General features: G+C 40.8%; 2 protein-coding genes across 2 annotated transcripts in view; one reads left to right on the top strand and one right to left on the bottom strand.

The window, feature by feature from the left end:
- Rtraf (RNA transcription, translation and transport factor) overlaps positions 1–9,296 on the top strand; it is a 14,408-nt gene extending 5,112 nt beyond the window's left edge. Inside the window, exons 4-8 of the mRNA XM_008839579.3 lie at positions 3,340–3,426; positions 4,741–4,829; positions 6,839–6,907; positions 8,799–8,847; positions 8,966–9,296. Coding sequence (XP_008837801.1) covers positions 3,340–3,426; positions 4,741–4,829; positions 6,839–6,907; positions 8,799–8,847; positions 8,966–9,120 — 449 coding nt within the window. The 3' untranslated portion in view covers positions 9,121–9,296. The remainder of the gene's footprint in view (positions 1–3,339; positions 3,427–4,740; positions 4,830–6,838; positions 6,908–8,798; positions 8,848–8,965) is intronic.
- Positions 9,297–9,409: 113 nt separating this feature from the next.
- The window catches only part of Nid2 (nidogen 2), a 65,124-nt gene continuing 56,374 nt past the window's right edge, over positions 9,410–18,159 (bottom strand). The window contains exons 16-21 of the mRNA XM_008839578.3: positions 16,284–16,413; positions 15,650–15,821; positions 12,621–12,778; positions 11,165–11,288; positions 10,233–10,345; positions 9,410–10,085 (exon numbers count right to left, since the gene is read on the bottom strand). Coding sequence (XP_008837800.2) covers positions 10,075–10,085; positions 10,233–10,345; positions 11,165–11,288; positions 12,621–12,778; positions 15,650–15,821; positions 16,284–16,413 — 708 coding nt within the window. The 3' untranslated portion in view covers positions 9,410–10,074. The remainder of the gene's footprint in view (positions 10,086–10,232; positions 10,346–11,164; positions 11,289–12,620; positions 12,779–15,649; positions 15,822–16,283; positions 16,414–18,159) is intronic.

The following is an 18,159-nucleotide window of genomic DNA, read 5'->3' as shown; positions in this document are numbered from 1 at the left end:
TTTTTTGGTCTTTTTGAGACAGGGTCTCCCTGTAGCCCCAGCTGGCCTAGAACTCACTATGTAAACCAGGCTGGACTTGAACTCATAGAGATCTGCCTGCCCCTGCCTCCCAAGCACTGGGGCTGAAGGCGTGCACCATTATGCCCTGCTTATCCTTTGCATCTTATGTTTTGCTTTCAGTGGTACTCTGGTTTCTGATCATTTGCTTTTGAAATGTCTTAGGTGCCTTTATTCTCTTTCCCGCTCATCTTGCTGCCATAGGTCTTTTTCCATGTCTGCTGTGTCTTCTGTTCCCACTGCTGTTCTCTTGCTTCAGCTTCTTGTTGATGATAATCTTTTAAACTAGTCTCCTGGCTGAGCCTTCTCTGCGCACATGGCCCACCAACTAACTTCCCAAAAGTGTGACTGTTTTAGAATGCCATTGCTTGTTTCCAAAGAGCACCTCCAGTTATGTATTTTTCTTTTTAGTTTTAAATCCAAATAATGTTTCTAAATAAAAATGCAGAATAACAGATTTTTGTAAAACTCACATTAGAATACACCTTAAAATATTATCACATACTACATTTACTTAGAATTAGTAGATCCAGATCCAATCTGTTAATTATAAATGTGTGTTCCTTTCTTTGAATTATAAATGTGTGTTCCTTTGAGTAAAAAGGAAGCTTATGTGAAATGCCAGACACACCAGGGTGGTCAGCAGTGGCTCAGTACCTCCAGGAGTCAAGCCTAGAGTCTGGCCTCCCTGGTAGGGTGATCTTCCCTGTAGCTTCCTCCAGGTTCGTTGGAGGGGCTGTGACTGGATGCGTCCCACGTCCTGTGGCCATGGTCCTTCACTTTCTGGTGACAGCACAAGTACCACTACTGTTTTCCTTGAATTGAAAAATTCTACAGAAAATAAGTAGCATGCTTACAAATTTTACTGTAAGGAGCTCTAGGAGCTTTATTGAGACTCTTAGCACTGCTGGTTCCAGAAAGTTTTGATCTGGTTCCCTTTTATGTGTGGTTATTTGTACCTCGGGGACATGGTCCACACAGACCATTCATTGCTCACAAGGTGGAACCAGCTGTGGTCCTTTCCCATGGCTGTGCCATGTCTCTGCTCTGGCTCAGACTATCCTCTCTCCAGTTAGAGTACCTAGCTGATTTCATTTCTTCTTTTCTTATATTCTACTGTCTGTTTTGTAAATGGTATTTTAGAATGTTCCTGCAGAATTTCGTTTCATCCTATTAATCAACAATTTGAGGCTTTTGCATAACAGTAGCCTTCTAGTTGTTTTGCTGGTCTGTAAATCTCATCTGATTTGTGTAAGAGCAGGACATTTATTGCTCGGTGATAACATGGTCTCAATAAAGGGAGCTTGCATATGAGATAAAGTATATTTTATGTTGAAAAAGGAAATACATAGTTGAAAGATAAATATTATCAAAAGTACATTAAAAATCTAAACCAGGAAAGTTGTTTGATCTTCAGATTCAGAGTTGCAAGAACACAAGGCTTGCAGTAGGCGTAGGCAGTGATGCCAGCCCTCATCAGCAGGAGGCGCTGCAGCTCTTTTGAGGGTTTACTGCCTTCTTAACTTTCACCTTAAATTGGCTGAAATCATTGTGGATTTTTTGTGTCTTGCCATTATTTAAAAGCCTTTCAGTAGATTGCCAGTTAAAGGGCTAAAATCTGATTTAAAATTTCCCTACTTTTTAAAGTTTAGATTTATAGGAAAATTATAATAGTACAAGGGTTTTTGTATATCCAAACTGTACAGAGTGAAGTGAACATTTTACTTCATTTGCTTTTTCCTTCTCTCTGTACACACACAATTTTTTCTAAACTATTTGATAGTAAATTGCAGATAATTCTTTAGTCTGCAAATACTTTATCATTCATTTCCTAAAATTGACTTTCCAGGATAACGATCAAACCAAAAGAACCAACATTGACACAGTACCAGTATCTGTAGCCATTGCTCACATTGGAACAGTTAGTTCATTTACAGACCTCTCCCCTAATCAATCCTGGGTTATACATGGCATTCATTTTTATGTCTCTGTTCTCCTGTAATCTGGAACAATTCTCACCCTTTATTTGTGTTTTTAACGCTTGTATTTTTTAGGATGTCCATCTCGGTTTGAGTTTGTATGGTTTTCCTCAGGATTGGATTCAGGGTATATATTCCACATAACGCAGGAGTGATGTGTTTTAAGATACACACTGAGTGCCAAGGTCCATTACTAGCTGTGTTAGATTCTGAGCTCTTAGTTTGTTACTATTTGTACTAGGTTGGTTTAATGTATGGGGAAGATAACTTTGAGACTATTTGAATGTGTTCTTGCTTTTCAAATCCTGTCCTTTGCTTTAGCATTTACTTGATTGTTACCTGCATCTGTCAGGTATGCGGTTGCCCACAGGTTCTTTTCCAGTGCTGTCGTTCCATCAACATTTATTTGTTGGTGTTCTACTATACAAAGGCTCTTCCTCCTCTTTCCATTTTGTTTGTTTTGAATCATTGAAGATATATTGGTTCTTACTTTACTTCACAGCCATTTTTTACTGACAGGACACCAGAATCCTTTGAGGCTTACTCTTGTCAGGCTTAAGTTTTAAAACTGGTATTTTTTTTTTCCACTTGCTTCATTAGCAAATCATAGAAGCACTAAAATCTAAGATGCCATTTTTGGCATTGAGTTTATTCATTCTTTTAAAAATATTTTCCAAGTGAAAACAATAAAATGCCTTCAGAGTTTTGAAGTTCCATGAAATATGTTTTAGTATTTTAGGTATTAAGAAGAAGAAGGTTTGAGGGAAAAACTTTTTCAATGACGCTACCTAATGTTCTGTTGCAACGTCTTTATTTTTATTTTTCATATTTGAGACAGGGTCTTGCTAAGTTGCCCACAGTGTTCTTGAACTTGCTAGGTAGCTGAGGCAGACCTTTAAGATAAAATTGTCCTGCCCTAGCCTCCCTAGTAAGGAATTACAGGTGTATTGCTACCGTGCCATGCTTCTACTAATCTTATGTAGTCTTTACAGCTGTGTAGCAGGTGGGAGACTAGCCTGAGCTACATGAAGCCTTATCTCAGAAAACCATAAATAAATACCTTTAGAAATATTAATGAGAAGATATTTGTGTCAAATAGCCCAGTAAGCATTTCAGCTTAATGGGGAAATTCTAATTATCTTTTTTTTTTTTTTTTTTTTTTTTTTTTTTTGGTACAGCAAAAAAGAAAATTGTGACTAGATGTCATAATTAATTTGGCTCAATTAAATTCAGTAAATAAACAGTATTTATTTTACCTTAAGTTGCAGTTCTACAAATTCTATTTTTGTCTGTTTTTTTATAGCTGAAAAATACAAGGACTTAGCTCCTGATAACACAAAAACTACTGACAATGCAACTAAGAATGCAGAGCCATTGATCAACTTGGACGGTGAGTGTATGGCATGCAGTTGCGTGGTTGGTTTCCTAAATGCTTTTTACTTCTGGAATGAAATCCCGTTTACCAGAGTTTATTTGGTAAGTTAGGAATGCTTCACATGGATAGCATGGACTGTGTTTTCTGTCATGGGTTAGAGTGTGCTTTTTCACGTACCTGTAGCTGAATATTTGGATGTTAAAATGCTGGGGGGCAGGGGTTGTGTTATTGTTTTGACTTTTTCCTCCTAGTAATTTGGGTTTTGATTTCCATTTCATCTTGCCAGTCATTGTTTTAATTTTTTCTTTTTAAGCCAGTGACAAATAGTAAAAATTTTCATTAAGTCCCACATGTCCTTCAGTAATTCCTTTTTATTTTTTTTAAATTTTTTAAATATTTTATTTATTTATTTTTTAGTCTTTTTGAGACAGGGTCTCCCTGTAGCCCCAGCTGTCCTGGATTCACTATGAAAACCAGGATGGCCTCAAACTCAGAGATCTGCCTGCCTCTGCCTCCCTAGTGCTGGGATTAAAGGCATGTGCCACCACACTCGGCTGTTTTTATATTTTTATGTGTATACGTGTATTACTTGGGTGTAGGTAAGTGCACCCATGTCGTGCAGTGCCCACAGAGGACAGAAGAGGGTGTCGGTTTCCCTGGGACTGGAGCTACGGACAGTTGTTAGCTGCCATGTGGGTGCTAGGATTCGAACCTGGGTCTTCTGCAAGAACATTCAGTGTTCTTAACTGCTGAGCCATCTCTCTAGCCCTAATTCCCCTTTTTAAAGTATGAAGATTCTAATTACCTACACTATAATGTGTTAAATATGCTTTCCCAGGCTGATTGATTGAGGAAAACTCTGTTGAAGGCATCTTTGTATAAAATTAATAGCTCTGGGAAGAAATGTAAATTTAAAATACCCCATAAGCAGGGAGTGGTGTTATACGCCTTTAAGCCCAGCACTCAGGAGGCACTCTGTGAGATCGAGGCCAGCCTGGTCAAGTTCCAGGCCTATTGGGGCTATAGGCAGACTCTATCTCAAAAAGAAAAGAAAAAATCCCCATAAATGAATGGGTCTTTTAGATAGTTACTGGACAAATTTAATATGAGTTATATTGGTTGTTTGTGAACTCTCTGGTGAGGTATATTAATAAGGAAACCTGTTGGTCTTAGCCATTTTCCTAATTGTTGATACTCTACACTGCTTTTTGTATTTTCTCAACAACAAAAAATGAGATCAGTTGATAATTTAAAGTTGGCCTGTTCACAAATATGTAGTTACATGTTTGCTGGGCTTATAAGATTTTGCTTGTTTTTGATCTTCCACAGTAAATAACCCTGATTTCAAGGCTGGTGTAATGGCTCTGGCTAATCTCCTGCAGATTCAGCGCCACGATGATTACCTAGTAATGCTTAAGGTGAGCCTTGCCAGAAACTGTACATACAAAAGTCTCTTCACTTTTCTGTTAGCTACTTTTACTTAAATTTATGATTGAATGAATAAAATACAGAAGAATGTGGTACTAAAGGAGACTTCATGATTTTGTTTCACATCAATAATGAGCTAATGCCAGAATATAAACTGTGCGTGTCACTGCTTTATCTTTTCAAAGATAATTGCACTCAATGCTCTTAATAATCATGGTGAGAAATACTAAAATTCGTTTTTAAAAAAATCTGGGCACTGGGGGATGGTTCATTCTGTAAAGTGCCTGCCACATGAGCATGAGGATCTGAGCTCAGAACCTAGCACCCACATAAAAAAACCAAGCGCAATGACACATGACACATGTCTGTAGTCCCAGTGCTGGGGAGGCAGGCAGACTGGTGGATCCCTGGGGCTTGCTGGTCAGCCAGTCCTGCTGAGTCAGTGTGAGCCATCTCAGCGGCCCCAGTTTTATTTTTGACAAAGGTGTAAAGGCAATTTAGTGGAGAAAATTGAGAAGATAAGGTAGAGAGCAGCTGAGGAAGACACCCAGTGTCGACGTCTGACCTCCACACACCTGTGCAGGCACACCACATGCACATATATGAATATACATATACATACACACACATACCACACACCCAAAAAAATAGGGGAACCTGACCTAAAAAGGGATAGATAATATCCAAGAAGATAGAAAATAGTAGATCCAGGAATTGAATCTAAGCTCTCTGACCCTGTTCATTCTTTTTCATACATTACCCACCTGTTTGATCAGCCCTTTAAGGTTTCACCATCTGTGTTCATTAAGGCAATGCCGAATCACTAATACTGAATTTTTCCAAGCAACAAAAACACCAAAATCTCTTTGGAAAACAAATGCCTCGGTCTACGGAGATCTCCCTTTCTAGGTGGACCACACAGGTCATACCTCCACAATGAGGGGCACAGCCATCTGAAAGAACGTGTTTTAAAATTTTTATTATTTTCATTTTGTGTATGAGTGAATTGCCTGCATGTATATGAGTGCATCCATGTCATGCAGTGCCACGGAAGTCAGAAGAGGGCTTCAGATTCCCCTGGAACTGGAGTTAAGGACGGTTCATAGCTGCCATGTAGGTGCTGGTAATCGAACCCAGGTCCTCTGCAAGAGCAGTCAGTGCCCTTAACCTCTGAGTCATATCTCCAGCCCTGAGCTTCTTATTCTTGAGAGAGAAAAAGATACACTCCAGACAGCTTATACCCAGTGACTGAAAGTACAATGGGGTGGAGCAGAGTGGCCCTTCAGACACCAGACTTGGAAACTATTTTAGTATTTGCAAGAGATTGAAAAGTTTTTAACTACACATTGTAAATGGAGGTGCTTTAAACTACTTCATAATAAATTAAATTTCACTCTATCCAGAAGGGATTATAATTTATCCCATTTATTAGAATTCTATATATTAAATTAGTTTTAAGACAGAAACTACTATTCTTAGCTTATGACAACCTTCAACCTGAATCTGAACATTAACTTGGAATTTCTCAGCCCAGATTAAATGGTAAAGACATCAGGTTGTTTGACTTGAGCTGTTTCAAAGTTTGTGCTTCACTGACAAGTATGCAAACTTCCTTGAGACAGTTCCACAGTTGTCATGTCAGCTTTAGTCATAAACTGAATGAGAGCAGAAATGGAAAGTGCTCACAGGATTTGGGGTGCTTTTGTTGGGTTTTAGAAGCCCAGTCGGAATCACTGTACTGGCTATAACAAAAAGCTTTATCAAGTCCTATTCCTAGACACATGTTTATCCTCTGTGTTAGGAAGCATTCAAGTAATACATGGTAATGTAGAAAGTATCTTAGATTTGCCAGGTACAAAAATCAGTGTATCAGGGCTGCTCATTGATGGAACAATTGCTTAGCATGCATAAAGCCCTGGGTTCAATCTCTAGCATGGAGGCAGGGGTGGGTATCATTGTATTAACAGTCTGAAAAGCACTGTGTTTTTGGGTTTCTTAGGCAATTCGCATCTTGGTTCAAGAGCGTCTAACTCAGGATGCAGTTGCTAAAGCAAACCAAACAAAAGAGGTATGTGTGTGTTTTTAAGATTCTAAACCAGTAAATACAAATTTCTTCTGTTCTTGCCATGGGTTTAAACTTTGTATTTTTTAAAGATACCCATTCTGTTGGAACAGAAAGGATAGCAAACTTTAGCATGAATTCAAGTAACCCAGTATTCAAGTCACCCATGTATTCAGTCACCCAGTCACCAAGGTCCAGACAGATGAACAGTGAAATTCATTTCGTCCACCCTTCATGTTTTAGGGAATATCAGTAGTCCATTCAGTCTGCAATCTAAGACATATGCCCACATGGAAGAGGATTTAGTCTTGTGAAATTTATTGAATTACTCTGATGCATGGTAGAAAAGGACACACCTGTGTTACTAGTTTTCTTTCTAAATCCAAATTTCATCCTTGCTCTTTTAATTTTTCATAGTAATTTGTCTCATTTTGTTCAGTATGCCATGATTGCCTCCCCTTAAGTAAAGAATGTTACTAGACTATTATTAAACACATCTCCAGTTCAAACATTCCTAAAGCCACACTGATTGTAAGACAGTGCAGAGAATGGCCTTGGGTTAGGAGCAGCAGCAGCAGGTACCTGAACTGGCCCCTTCCTAGGGTAGAAATTGTAGTATATGCCTTGGGTAACCATCCTCTGGACTCTGGTCCTTCGTGTGTGTGTGTGTGTGTGTGTGTGTGTGTGTGTGTTTTCCAAGTCCTCCACTGCCCTTTGCCCTCTGACCCCTTTAGTCAAGTCCAGCAGTGTTGAAGGGTTGCTGACACCAGGGCAGTGTAGTCCTCTCTGAAAGACACTCAGTTTTCTACTGAAGGCTCTTACTGGCTTAATTACGTATGAATTGGGCACTGGAAATTAGATCAGAGGTCATTTTATTTTGCCCATCGTATATAACAGGCAGTGAATTGTTGTGGTATAATAAAATCATTCATTTAGCAACACTCTCTTTAGTTTGGAAGGCAGTACAAGTAAGAGCCTAGGCAAATCTCCTTACTTTTATTTGCAAAGTAGAACTTAGCTTTACTCTCATTGCTCCTAATTCTAACTTTGGTGTCATCCTAAAAGACACCAGCCGGCCTATAATAAATGTGGTGGACAAGTTCTTGAGTAGAGTTCTCTGTAGTCATTCATGACTAATAGTTGAGAGATATGGTAGTTTTAAGGAATAGCTGTTCCTTGGTGGTCTGTTGCAGACAAAAGTACAACTTCAGCCTTGGTACCAGACACCACAGACATAGGGGCTGATTAGTTGGTTAGTAACATGTTTTAAAGTTCTGAGACACTGTCAAGTAACTTGCAAATGAACTATCAAAACTTAGCATATATAAGGCTAGGTGTGGTGGCACACATCTTTAATCCCAGTACTCAAGAGGCAGAGGCAAGTGCATCTCTTGAGTTCAAGGCCAGCTTGGTCTACATAGTTGAGTTTCAGCCAGCCAGCACTACCAAGTGAGACCTTCTCTCAAAAATAAACAAAAGGGGGGAGGGGTATGTAAATAATCTGATAAACACTCCAGCTGAAAAAAGGGTCTATGTATTTTAGATAGGTTTGTATACTTAATAAAAATAAGCTACTACGTTGAAATACAGAATTGTTAAAAAGTAGTGTACTGCACGCCCTTCTTAGCTGTCAGCCCTCCTCCTAACAAACACCTTTGCAGTAAGGAATGTTACAGGCCTGGCTTAAAGAATTGGATGGACGTTAGAATTTCCCATATTTAAAAACCACTGTTTCCTAGGTTGTTGTAACGGGGGGAATCTTGCTCAGCACAAGGTAACATAAAATTCTTGGGCCCCTAACTGCAAGTAAGAGTTAAATGGAAGTTAGCTGCTTTTTACAATTCCCTATGAGAAAAACTGTAGTTTCATTTTGTCCTTTTTTTTTTTTTTTTAAAAGGGCTTGCCTGTTGCTTTAGACAAACATATTCTTGGTTTTGACACAGGAGGTAAGTTCCTTTGTTTTAATTCAAACTATTTTGAGACACTTAGTATTGTTGGAAGATGAGTGAACAGATGGTCATAAGTACAAAAATGATATACTAACGCAGTGTTCTTGTGAAACAGATGCAGTTCTTAATGAAGCTGCTCAGATTCTTCGATTGCTACACATAGAAGAACTCAGAGAACTCCAGACAAAAATCAACGAAGCCATAGTAGCGGTCCAAGCAATTATTGCTGATCCAAAAACAGACCACAGACTGGGAAAAGTTGGAAGATGAACCATCAGGATGTCACCTTCTCACCTGCTTAGTACAGTGGGAACCATGTACACTTCCGGCATGTGTTTGGAAATCAATGTCACGTTTTCAAGGGAGAATCCCAGAAAATTGGTGGTGTTCTAGAGATTTACCACCACTGCTTTTTTCTTTAATAAAGTTTGGGAAAGTAGTGGGAATTTGTTTTTAATGATGTATCATATTTCTGTGACAAATGTGCTTTCTCCTTTGTGGTAAGACACAGACACTCAGCATTCTTTGAGACAGTATAGATCTTTAGGCCACAAGAAAACTTTAAAATGTTTTATTGGAGTTATGTAGAGAATTGAGAACTGCTACATCTTTGGTCTTTTACATGTAATATTTTTGGTGGGTACATCTATAGAGGCACTTAGGGGGACCAGAAAATACAGATTGAATCATTCTAGCACCTTTTAATATAAATAGAAACACATTGATACAGAGGTTAAAAAAAGTCTCAGAACTGTTGTTGGGAAAGTATAAATAAGTTGGGTCCTCCCGTGGGTTCTGCATAGTCTCCATGGCTGCTGATGGTCTCTGGGATTTTATTTTCACAGCCAATTGTGCGCTTTTGGTTTCTTGGCCAGGTAGGATCCACGGCAAAAATCAGATTTGGTATCCTAAGCTCTAGTTGGTTCTTAGTTGAATGAATTTAGCCTTTTAAATAAGTGTTTACAAAAAGTTGCTTTCCTAAGCAACAATTAAAATTCTATTTTTTAAATTTGTGATAATCTTTGTTTAAAAAATACAGTAGTAAAGATTGAGGTATAAACTTTTCACAACATACACTTCGTCTTGTTGCTCTAAAACTGCTCATCTTGTACATCCAGAGCTTAAAACGGCCAATTCCTTTTTCACTTTCTTCGCCTTTACAACAAATGTTCTTAGGTCAAGATTCTGATTTGTAAACTTGAAGTCCTCATATACATCTCGTGTTCATTTTCTTCCTGTGAGGGAAGGGGACAGTGGTGAATGCTTCGAATAGTTAAGCTAGGAAGACTCAAGGTAGTACAGAGAACAGTGCTGGCAGTTACCACAGACAGCCCTTCTCTACCTGCCAGTCCAGAGGGGCAGCATAAAACCAGTTCACTCACCTGTGGGGCAGTAGGGGTAGACTGCAGTGATCCCATAGAGGTGAGATCGTTGCTCTGGGAGATACTCATCAATAAACTGCCCACTGTCTTTATTCACTGATATAACGCCATCCCTGATAACAGAAGGGGAGAGCCCATTTATAGACGGTCAGTCACTAGATTAATCAAAGAGCAATTGCACAGCTTTCTAGAATATGTATTTTAAAATCAGTTCAGCTAAATAAGTTTTGACTCAAAAGAGTTGTGTAACCCCAGTGCTTCTCAGGATGGCCCCTAAACCAGTATCACCTGGGAACTTTGAAGAAATGCAAATTCCTGCTCCCCCTCCCCATAGCCCTACTGAGGCAGAAACTGGGATAATGCCCAGCAATGCACCTAACAGGTCCTTTGGTGATAACTGATGCCAATGCAAGTTTGGGAGAAAATCAGTTTTCAGTCCTGGCTGCAGCTTAGTTACAGGAGGGTCTGTTAAAGTGACGGTTAAGTTTCATGGCAGACTAGGTAAATGTAGGAAGTGGAATAAAAGGACTAGACTTGTTCTGTTTTTAAAGTATTCCTCAGCCAAATAGTATTTTTCAGTCTTTAGGTAGAGAGGACAATATTCTGTTTTGTTTTGAATCAAACCCTGTACCTAGTAATGTGGTACCAGTTAAAGGTACTGCTAGTCTCTGAAGAACAGGGTTTTTTTTTTTTTAATGTGTTTATTTTTAGATAGTATTGCCAAGAGCTTTTAAGCTGCCTGTGAGCAACTCCAGGTAAAGTAAAGACGACTTGAGAGGCTGTAATGGACCTTGAAGAGTGGTCTCTGCTGGTGAGATAATAACAAGTCCAAGCAGAGGGCGCACGGATTAATCATTCAAGAACTAGTAAAACACGGAGCACGCTCTGCAGAGCCCTTTGCCTTTCCAGGCTGGTCAGAGTGTGGGACCCACCTCCGCCAGTCTGTGTGGTAGAAATGATCTGCATAGCTGACGATGCTGAAGGGGTAGTTGAGGTGACTCTGGATGACACGCCGTCCAGTTCCGTCAGGTAGAGTGCACTCCAGTTTTTTGGTCCCTTTTGAAATATCCAAGGAGGAAAATGAGATTCCCTACAGGGCATGCACAAAAAGCTGTTCTGATAAAAATGACAGTGCCAGATAGATTCCTGCTCAAGGGAAACAGAAACAGGACATGCTTCCCATGGTGGTCAGAGATCAGCAGCTGTGATGTCCTTTACCATGACTAGTCTCCAGTTGGTTCAGTAGCACTCTAGAATAGATTCAAACTTAAATCCTTTTATGTAAGAAATGATTGAATCTCTTGGAATCTGGCTGATTCATCAAAAGTGGAGCATTAGAAATAAACATTTTCATAATTTTAAGCCTAAACTTATAAATTGTTGGAAACAGCATCTCAACAGCCTATCTTATGTAAAGCAACATACAAGGCAATCAACCAAAATACCTTATTTTCTAGGTGTAAGAAAAACAATGAATATGGTAATGGGTATTTTTACATGTAAAGGAAGCACTTGAAAATTCTGAAAACGCTAAGGAATTCAAGAATTGTCAAGTTCCACATTTCTTGTGGAGAAACTTAAATTTCATATTTTTAAAAAACCATAATGTTTGGACAATTGGATTGTAAAAACCACCTATCTGTATATTAGATAAATTCAATTTCTTTAGTGGAATGAGACACATAGCTTCATTGAGTCTTTTAGTAGTAAGCACACCACAGAAACAGGTGCTAACCTGAATGCATTCCTGGAGGAAGCCATCTTGTCACAGCACTTTTCAAATGCCCTCAGCACCATAGTGCACAAAGTGACAAAATTTCACAGTTATGATATTGGCCCAAAGGACACTAACCTCCATTAATCAATAATGGCTAATATTTCTTTAAACTTAAAATGTTTTCCAAGTGCTCATGGTGGGGTCAGGGAGCAGAACAGACTTACTGCCCAGTGCAGATTCCTTCCCCTCAAACTATAAAATTCACTGTAAGAATCACTACTATATTGGGGCTGAGGAGATAGCTCAGCAGTTAAGAGCACTGGCTGCTCTTACAGAGGACCAGGGTTCGATTCCCAGCACCCACATTGTGGCTAAAAACCATTTGTAACTCCAGTTTCAGGGGAATCTGATGCCCTCTTCTGACCTTCGTGGGCATTACACAACATGAGTGCACCTACCTACATGTGGGCAATAAATACACTCATACACATAAAATAGAAATAGTATGTTTTTTTAAAAAGAACTACAATGTTTTAAAAACGCTTACAGATCCAGCAGATTATGTGATACAAATTTAAACCAAAGGATCTTCAGATGGGTAAGAGTTGGTTCTGTAGTAAAATCTACTCACACCACTGTAAGGAAAGCTCATCTCTGCAATTCATTATTACCTGCATCTGCCCAGCAGAGCAGTTTGGAGAAGGGGTCAAAGGTTAATCCGTTGGGTAATCCAATATCTTTATTGATCAGAATTCTTCTGTTTTCTCCATCTAAAGAAGATGTTTCAATTTTAGGAGCTTCTCTATTCCAGTCTGTCCAGTACAAGTTGCTGTGGATAAATTTTTTTAAGATTATAAAAAAATAGTTGTGCAGGGGTTGGCAATATAGCTTACTGGTAGCAGCTCTTGCCCAACATATACAAATCCCTAGACTTGCAGGGCATGGTGGCACACGCCTTTAATCCCAGCACTCGGGAGGCAGAGGCAGGTGGATCTCTGTGAGTTGAAGGCTAGCCTGGTCTACATAGTGAGTTCCAGGACAGCTGAAAATAAATAAATAAATAAATAAATAAATAAATAAATAAATAAATAAATCCCTAGACTTAATCCCCAGTAACCTGCCCCTCCACCACACACACACCCAAAAGGACAGCCATGCAATTTGGGGTAGGCAACAGCCACGTCAGCCATCACTGATCCCCATCTCCTGGTATTCACAGCCTTGGTCACCCTGAGTTTTAGCTGGATTTACTGTCTTGCTTCTAGCAAACAGAAGTGACAGGATATTGCTTCCAGTATTAGTTTTTTAAAAGCTGGCTCTTGTCAGGTGTGTTTCTTTTCCTTGCTCCATAAGGAAAGCTAGATGCTGTGCTGCAAGCCACCCTATAGAGACGTACGTACCCCACAGCCAGCAGCGACACAAGGCCTGCCAGTGGTCCACGAGAGCTTAGAAATGACCTTCCCTCAGCTAAGCCTCAAGAGCCTTGCAGCTTGGCCAATACCTTGGTTGCAGCTTTTTGAGATTGCCAGAGACACTTGGTGTAGCCTCACCCAGATATCTAACTTGGACAGTTACTTAATGTTGTCAAGCTGCAAAGGTTTGGAGCAGTTTGTTACACAGCAATAGATAACTAATACACAACCATATCCCAGTTTTGTCTGTGTCAAAAGGTTTCCTGACCACTGGAACTGTGGGAGGGAAGTCATTGTTTAGTAACTATCCAAATCCCTGCCTTTGAGATACCCCTGACACATTTGCCCAGAAACCCTTAACTTGTTGAAACCTTGAATTGGATCTTGGGCCTAGAATTCAAAGAAGTAAAATTGTTAGGAAAAGTCTGGAAGTAGAAACTGGGACCTGTTGTAGAGACTTAGGTCAGGGATCCAAGGGAGGTCTTCCTGGAAACTGTGGCCCTTGTTACAGGGGAATCTCAGTTACCTGCTCCTGGCCACCAGAGACAGAAGCACTTGGAGGTATTTAAACTTTAATAGTCAAGTTAAACATGTAAAATGCTTAATATGATCTCTGGAAAGCAGTATTTCATTCACTGGGAATAAGTTGCACATGAGGAATAGGGTTGCCGAGCAGTAGCTGTGAGACTTTCGTGGAAGCTCTAGATTCTTGGGTTGCTTGAATCACAGAGAACCCCTGCCAGAGGGAGAGTGGGATCCTGAGTTTCCCTTGCCGTGAACATTATTCCTTACAGTCATCAGTGAACGTTGACAACCAAAGCCCGACAGCAGCTTCCACTTTGTGCTAAGACAGAGGTGTTAGGGGCCGAATATGCAGGTCACTGCTTTATCGCTCATGACCTGTCACCCTCCCCAACGATGACTCAAAATACTTAAGATGGTAAGCTCCAAACAAGTCACACTGCATTTAGCATCAATTATGTGTAGACTTAACTCGAAGAAAAGCATGAGTGGAAATTCCATAGAAAGTGAGCAACATCTCTGAAGATGTAACAACTAAGCCTTCAAGATGCTATGAAGATTTAGTGACGTGTTAAATTTAAACTTGGGTCAAAGTGTTTGCTTTCACTAAAAATTATTTTAAAGAACTTTTTTAGCTTTATTTGCTGTCTTGACAAGAAACAAGGTTCAATTTTTAATCTTTAAATTGATGCTTGTGATCTAGATTTCAGCTTTAAAAATAACATCTTTTCAACCAGGGATGCTGGCTCTGACCTTTAATCCCAGCACCTGCGAGGCAGAGACTGGCAGATCTCTGTGAGACTAAGGCTATCTTGGTCTGCATAATGAGCTCCAGGCCAGATGAAGCTACAGAGTCCCTCTTTTCTCTAGAGTCTGGACCCTGGAACAGATGACCAAGTCTGATGACTTGCCAGCTGGCAGCTTCCCTCAGTTTTACATCAAGTACAAAGGACATTATAATGGGCCTATCAAAAGGGGGCCCTGGGGTTAACTATAGTGGCTAAGGCACCTTCACCATGTATAGAACTCAAAGTTCAGACCCAACTTTAAGGCTTTGCACTTTGTATTTCTGAGTCAAAAACCACTTTATTTTTCAGTAAAGCAAAAGATTTTCTCTACTGACTTGAAGAGCTCTGGAATTTTATTTGCAGAGCCTCTACTTCTACATAGTAAGTCTCTCAAAAAGAGACTCCCTCTGGATTCCTCTGACCATGTCCTGTACACCACAGTTGATAGTCTTCCTTAGCAGTTGTCACAGAAAGGGAACATTTCTACCTGGACTTTTACTACAGTGAAAACAAGGCCAGAGAAACACTATACCCTGTGTGTGAGCTTTGGTTACTCGGCATCCATGAAGAATAATAACTCTGCTGTGGTTTCGGTACAGCTTTCTAAAGGTGCTGCTGAAGGAAGTCACTCCCCTCCTGTGTACCTGTCATCTGAGGCCCCATCCCATCATCTGATCCAGGCAGCCCCAGTCCTGCTCACACTATCTGAATTCTGTACCTAACACATCACATCGGTCTAATATTCTTATTTGCTCTTTCTTTTCTTTCCTACCTAATACATTGTAAGCTCCTTGAAGGACCAGACCTTGCCTTTGCCTACAGGAATGCCTGGCATCTAGTGGTTCCTCAACAAATATTTATTTGGTAACTTAGTGCATTTGAAGTTTCACTCCTGTCTGGCCCTCCCCATGCCATGTACAACCCGGGGGCCCCAAAACAGATTAACAGGGGACGAGAGAATAAGGGAAGCCAACTGACCCTCGGATCGGATCCACAGTGATGGCTCGAGGATTCACCAGATCGGTGTGGAAGAGGACCTTGCGCTCAGAGCCATCCAGCCTGGCCCTCTCGATCTTATCCAGGCCACTGTCTGTCCAGTACATTGTTCTACGGAAGTGGTCAACGGCAAGTCCTTCGGGGCTTATCAGACCTAGAAATAAAGGCAGGGAGGGGATATTCGCAGGATGTGAACACCAGTAAGAACCCAAAGCAAGAGTCTTCTAAGTTCTAGACACCAAGGCTAACACGAGAACCAATCTTTTTGTTAACTCTTCAGTTACACCTGGTCTCTTCTGTACTAAGACGCCCTGGCTTCCTGATAGCACCTGGCTCCCACTGTGCTGAAAATAGGTGAGATAAATCATCACCACACCCTGAGTTCTTGCTGTGAGCCACTTCTTTTGAGGATGGCTCATCTTATCCTAAAAGTCACCTTTTCATTCCTTTCATGTAAATGGGTTTGTTTACAGAGGGCCAGACTTGTGCAGCTCAAAAGGACTTGTATAGAACTTAACCTTCCCTTTTAGATAAAAACAGAAGAAACCAGCAGGATGGCCAGTGGCTTAGTAAAATGAAATGAATTGCCAAGTGTCTGTGGAATGATGCTTCTGACCTGAATTGATGATAGTCTCGGGCTCTGCTCCTGGTTCCAAGCTAGCACGGCTGATGGTTCGTCCAGCAACATCTGTCCAGTACACCATCTTCTCCCGACAGTCGTAGTCAATCCCCACAACTATGGAGCCCTTTGAGGACCAATCATGAAATTAGAATTAGGATTCCTTGATTTCCTATTCTTTACCCCAGCCTCATGTCTATGCATTGCTGCAGGGAGGAACCGACCACTGTGGTGGTGTAGGCAGTGGATCCCAGTGGTCAGACACATGGGCAGTGGAGGCATCCCTTTTCCTGGAGTCAAAGCCACTTAACCCCTGCTTTCCTTTCTTCAAGCCATACCTATTCTATGTGCTGCTATAAAACTTCAAACTGTAAAATGCTTATAAAGTGTCCTGATAGGTAACTGCCATACTGTAAGCCCCTCAAGTGCTATTATCATTGGCAGTAAAAATGGTAATGTCATGAGAAAAATCAGCTCCTTCACTGATTGAAGATAGTCTCAATGAAGTCCTTGATATTTAATGAAGCAAAAGCTGAATGCTTCCAAATGCCACTGGCATTTTCTGAAAGAGCCTTTCTAAAATTTGCCAACATTTGCCAACAAAATTACACTCTCCTGCTGGGTGAATAAGCTAAGATCCTCTCTGGCCTGAGGTGCAATCACTCCTATATCTCAATCTAAGCCTTCAGCTGCAGTTTATCACAGAGAGTCTACAGTTTGATGGGTTAAGGAAACGGAACTAACTGCGGTCACCCAAGCTTAGGTCCCTTCCTTATTGCTGAGTACCGGCCTCTTTTCAATATGCCAAAGCTGTGATATTCCTTGCCTGCACTCCACACAGGACCTGCTTCATTATATTTCTAACCCAGATTCGTGCTGAGAAGCCCAGCAGATGTGCAGAGGCAGTATGGAGAGGCCAGCTGGCTGTCCCCCGATCACACCAGTTCCCGCCTCGCCTAACAAAGCCTGCTGCGGCTTGGCTTGCCTCATTCCTCCAAGGCAGTAGTTAGCACAAGACACTGTACGAAGAAAAGACACTTTCTGCAGAAAAGCTGGGTTCATATAGGGGTACCTAAGGGCTACACTACTTTTCCTCAAGAATCAAAATTAAAGAGCTCTTTGTCCGAGTCTTGAGCGCACATTCATACTGCTTCAACGAGCTCAGGAACTCATGGGATTCATAAACCAAGTTTCTTGGTGGAAAAGTCCCAGTTTAAGTAAATTGCCTTAAAGTGGGCTTGGAATGCATGTCCCATTTCTCCTTCAGTTCCACCATAACCATATCTACCCTACTCATGAGAGACATGTTCAGAAAAGCAATCAAGCAAGTCATCCAACATTGCTAGAAAAAAGATGGTTAGCGTGAGGAAACGTCCTTAAACCAGCACATGTGAGGATGCTGGAGGGGGAAAAAGGCTTGAATTCTAAAAAAAGAAGAAAAAGACCACATTTTTTTCCTGAACACCGCTTTTAAGCTATTTGGGAATCAAAGAGTAGTTCATTAACTGAAGTAAATATAAACAGAACACCGCCCTATTTCTCATGGATGAGCAAGTACCTCAATGTGAAGTTGGAACTAGAACCAGACCAGTTTCCATCGTAGGTGCCAATGCCGTCTATCCCCCTCCCTTTAAAGTAGCACTCTCTCTTCCTCACATGGGGTGCCTTGCTGGCTCAGGACAATAAGCAGGCCCTTGGGGGGCTCCAGCTACTCCATTCCCAGCAGCAAGCATCCACTCCCCAAATCCTCATTATGGATGAAGAATAGAAGAGAAGGGAGTCGACATGACCAAAATAGAAGGAGGCTTGCTACAGAGAGGCAGTCCTGAGGGGATTTTCCCAGCAGCGTCTCCAATGACCACAAAAACCATCT

The sequence above is a fragment of the Nannospalax galili genome, unplaced genomic scaffold (genome assembly GCF_000622305.1).
Source record: "Nannospalax galili isolate Female #2095 unplaced genomic scaffold, S.galili_v1.0 scaffold336, whole genome shotgun sequence".
Lineage (NCBI taxonomy): Eukaryota > Metazoa > Chordata > Mammalia > Rodentia > Spalacidae > Nannospalax > Nannospalax galili.
This window is presented reverse-complemented; position numbering and strand designations above follow the sequence as displayed.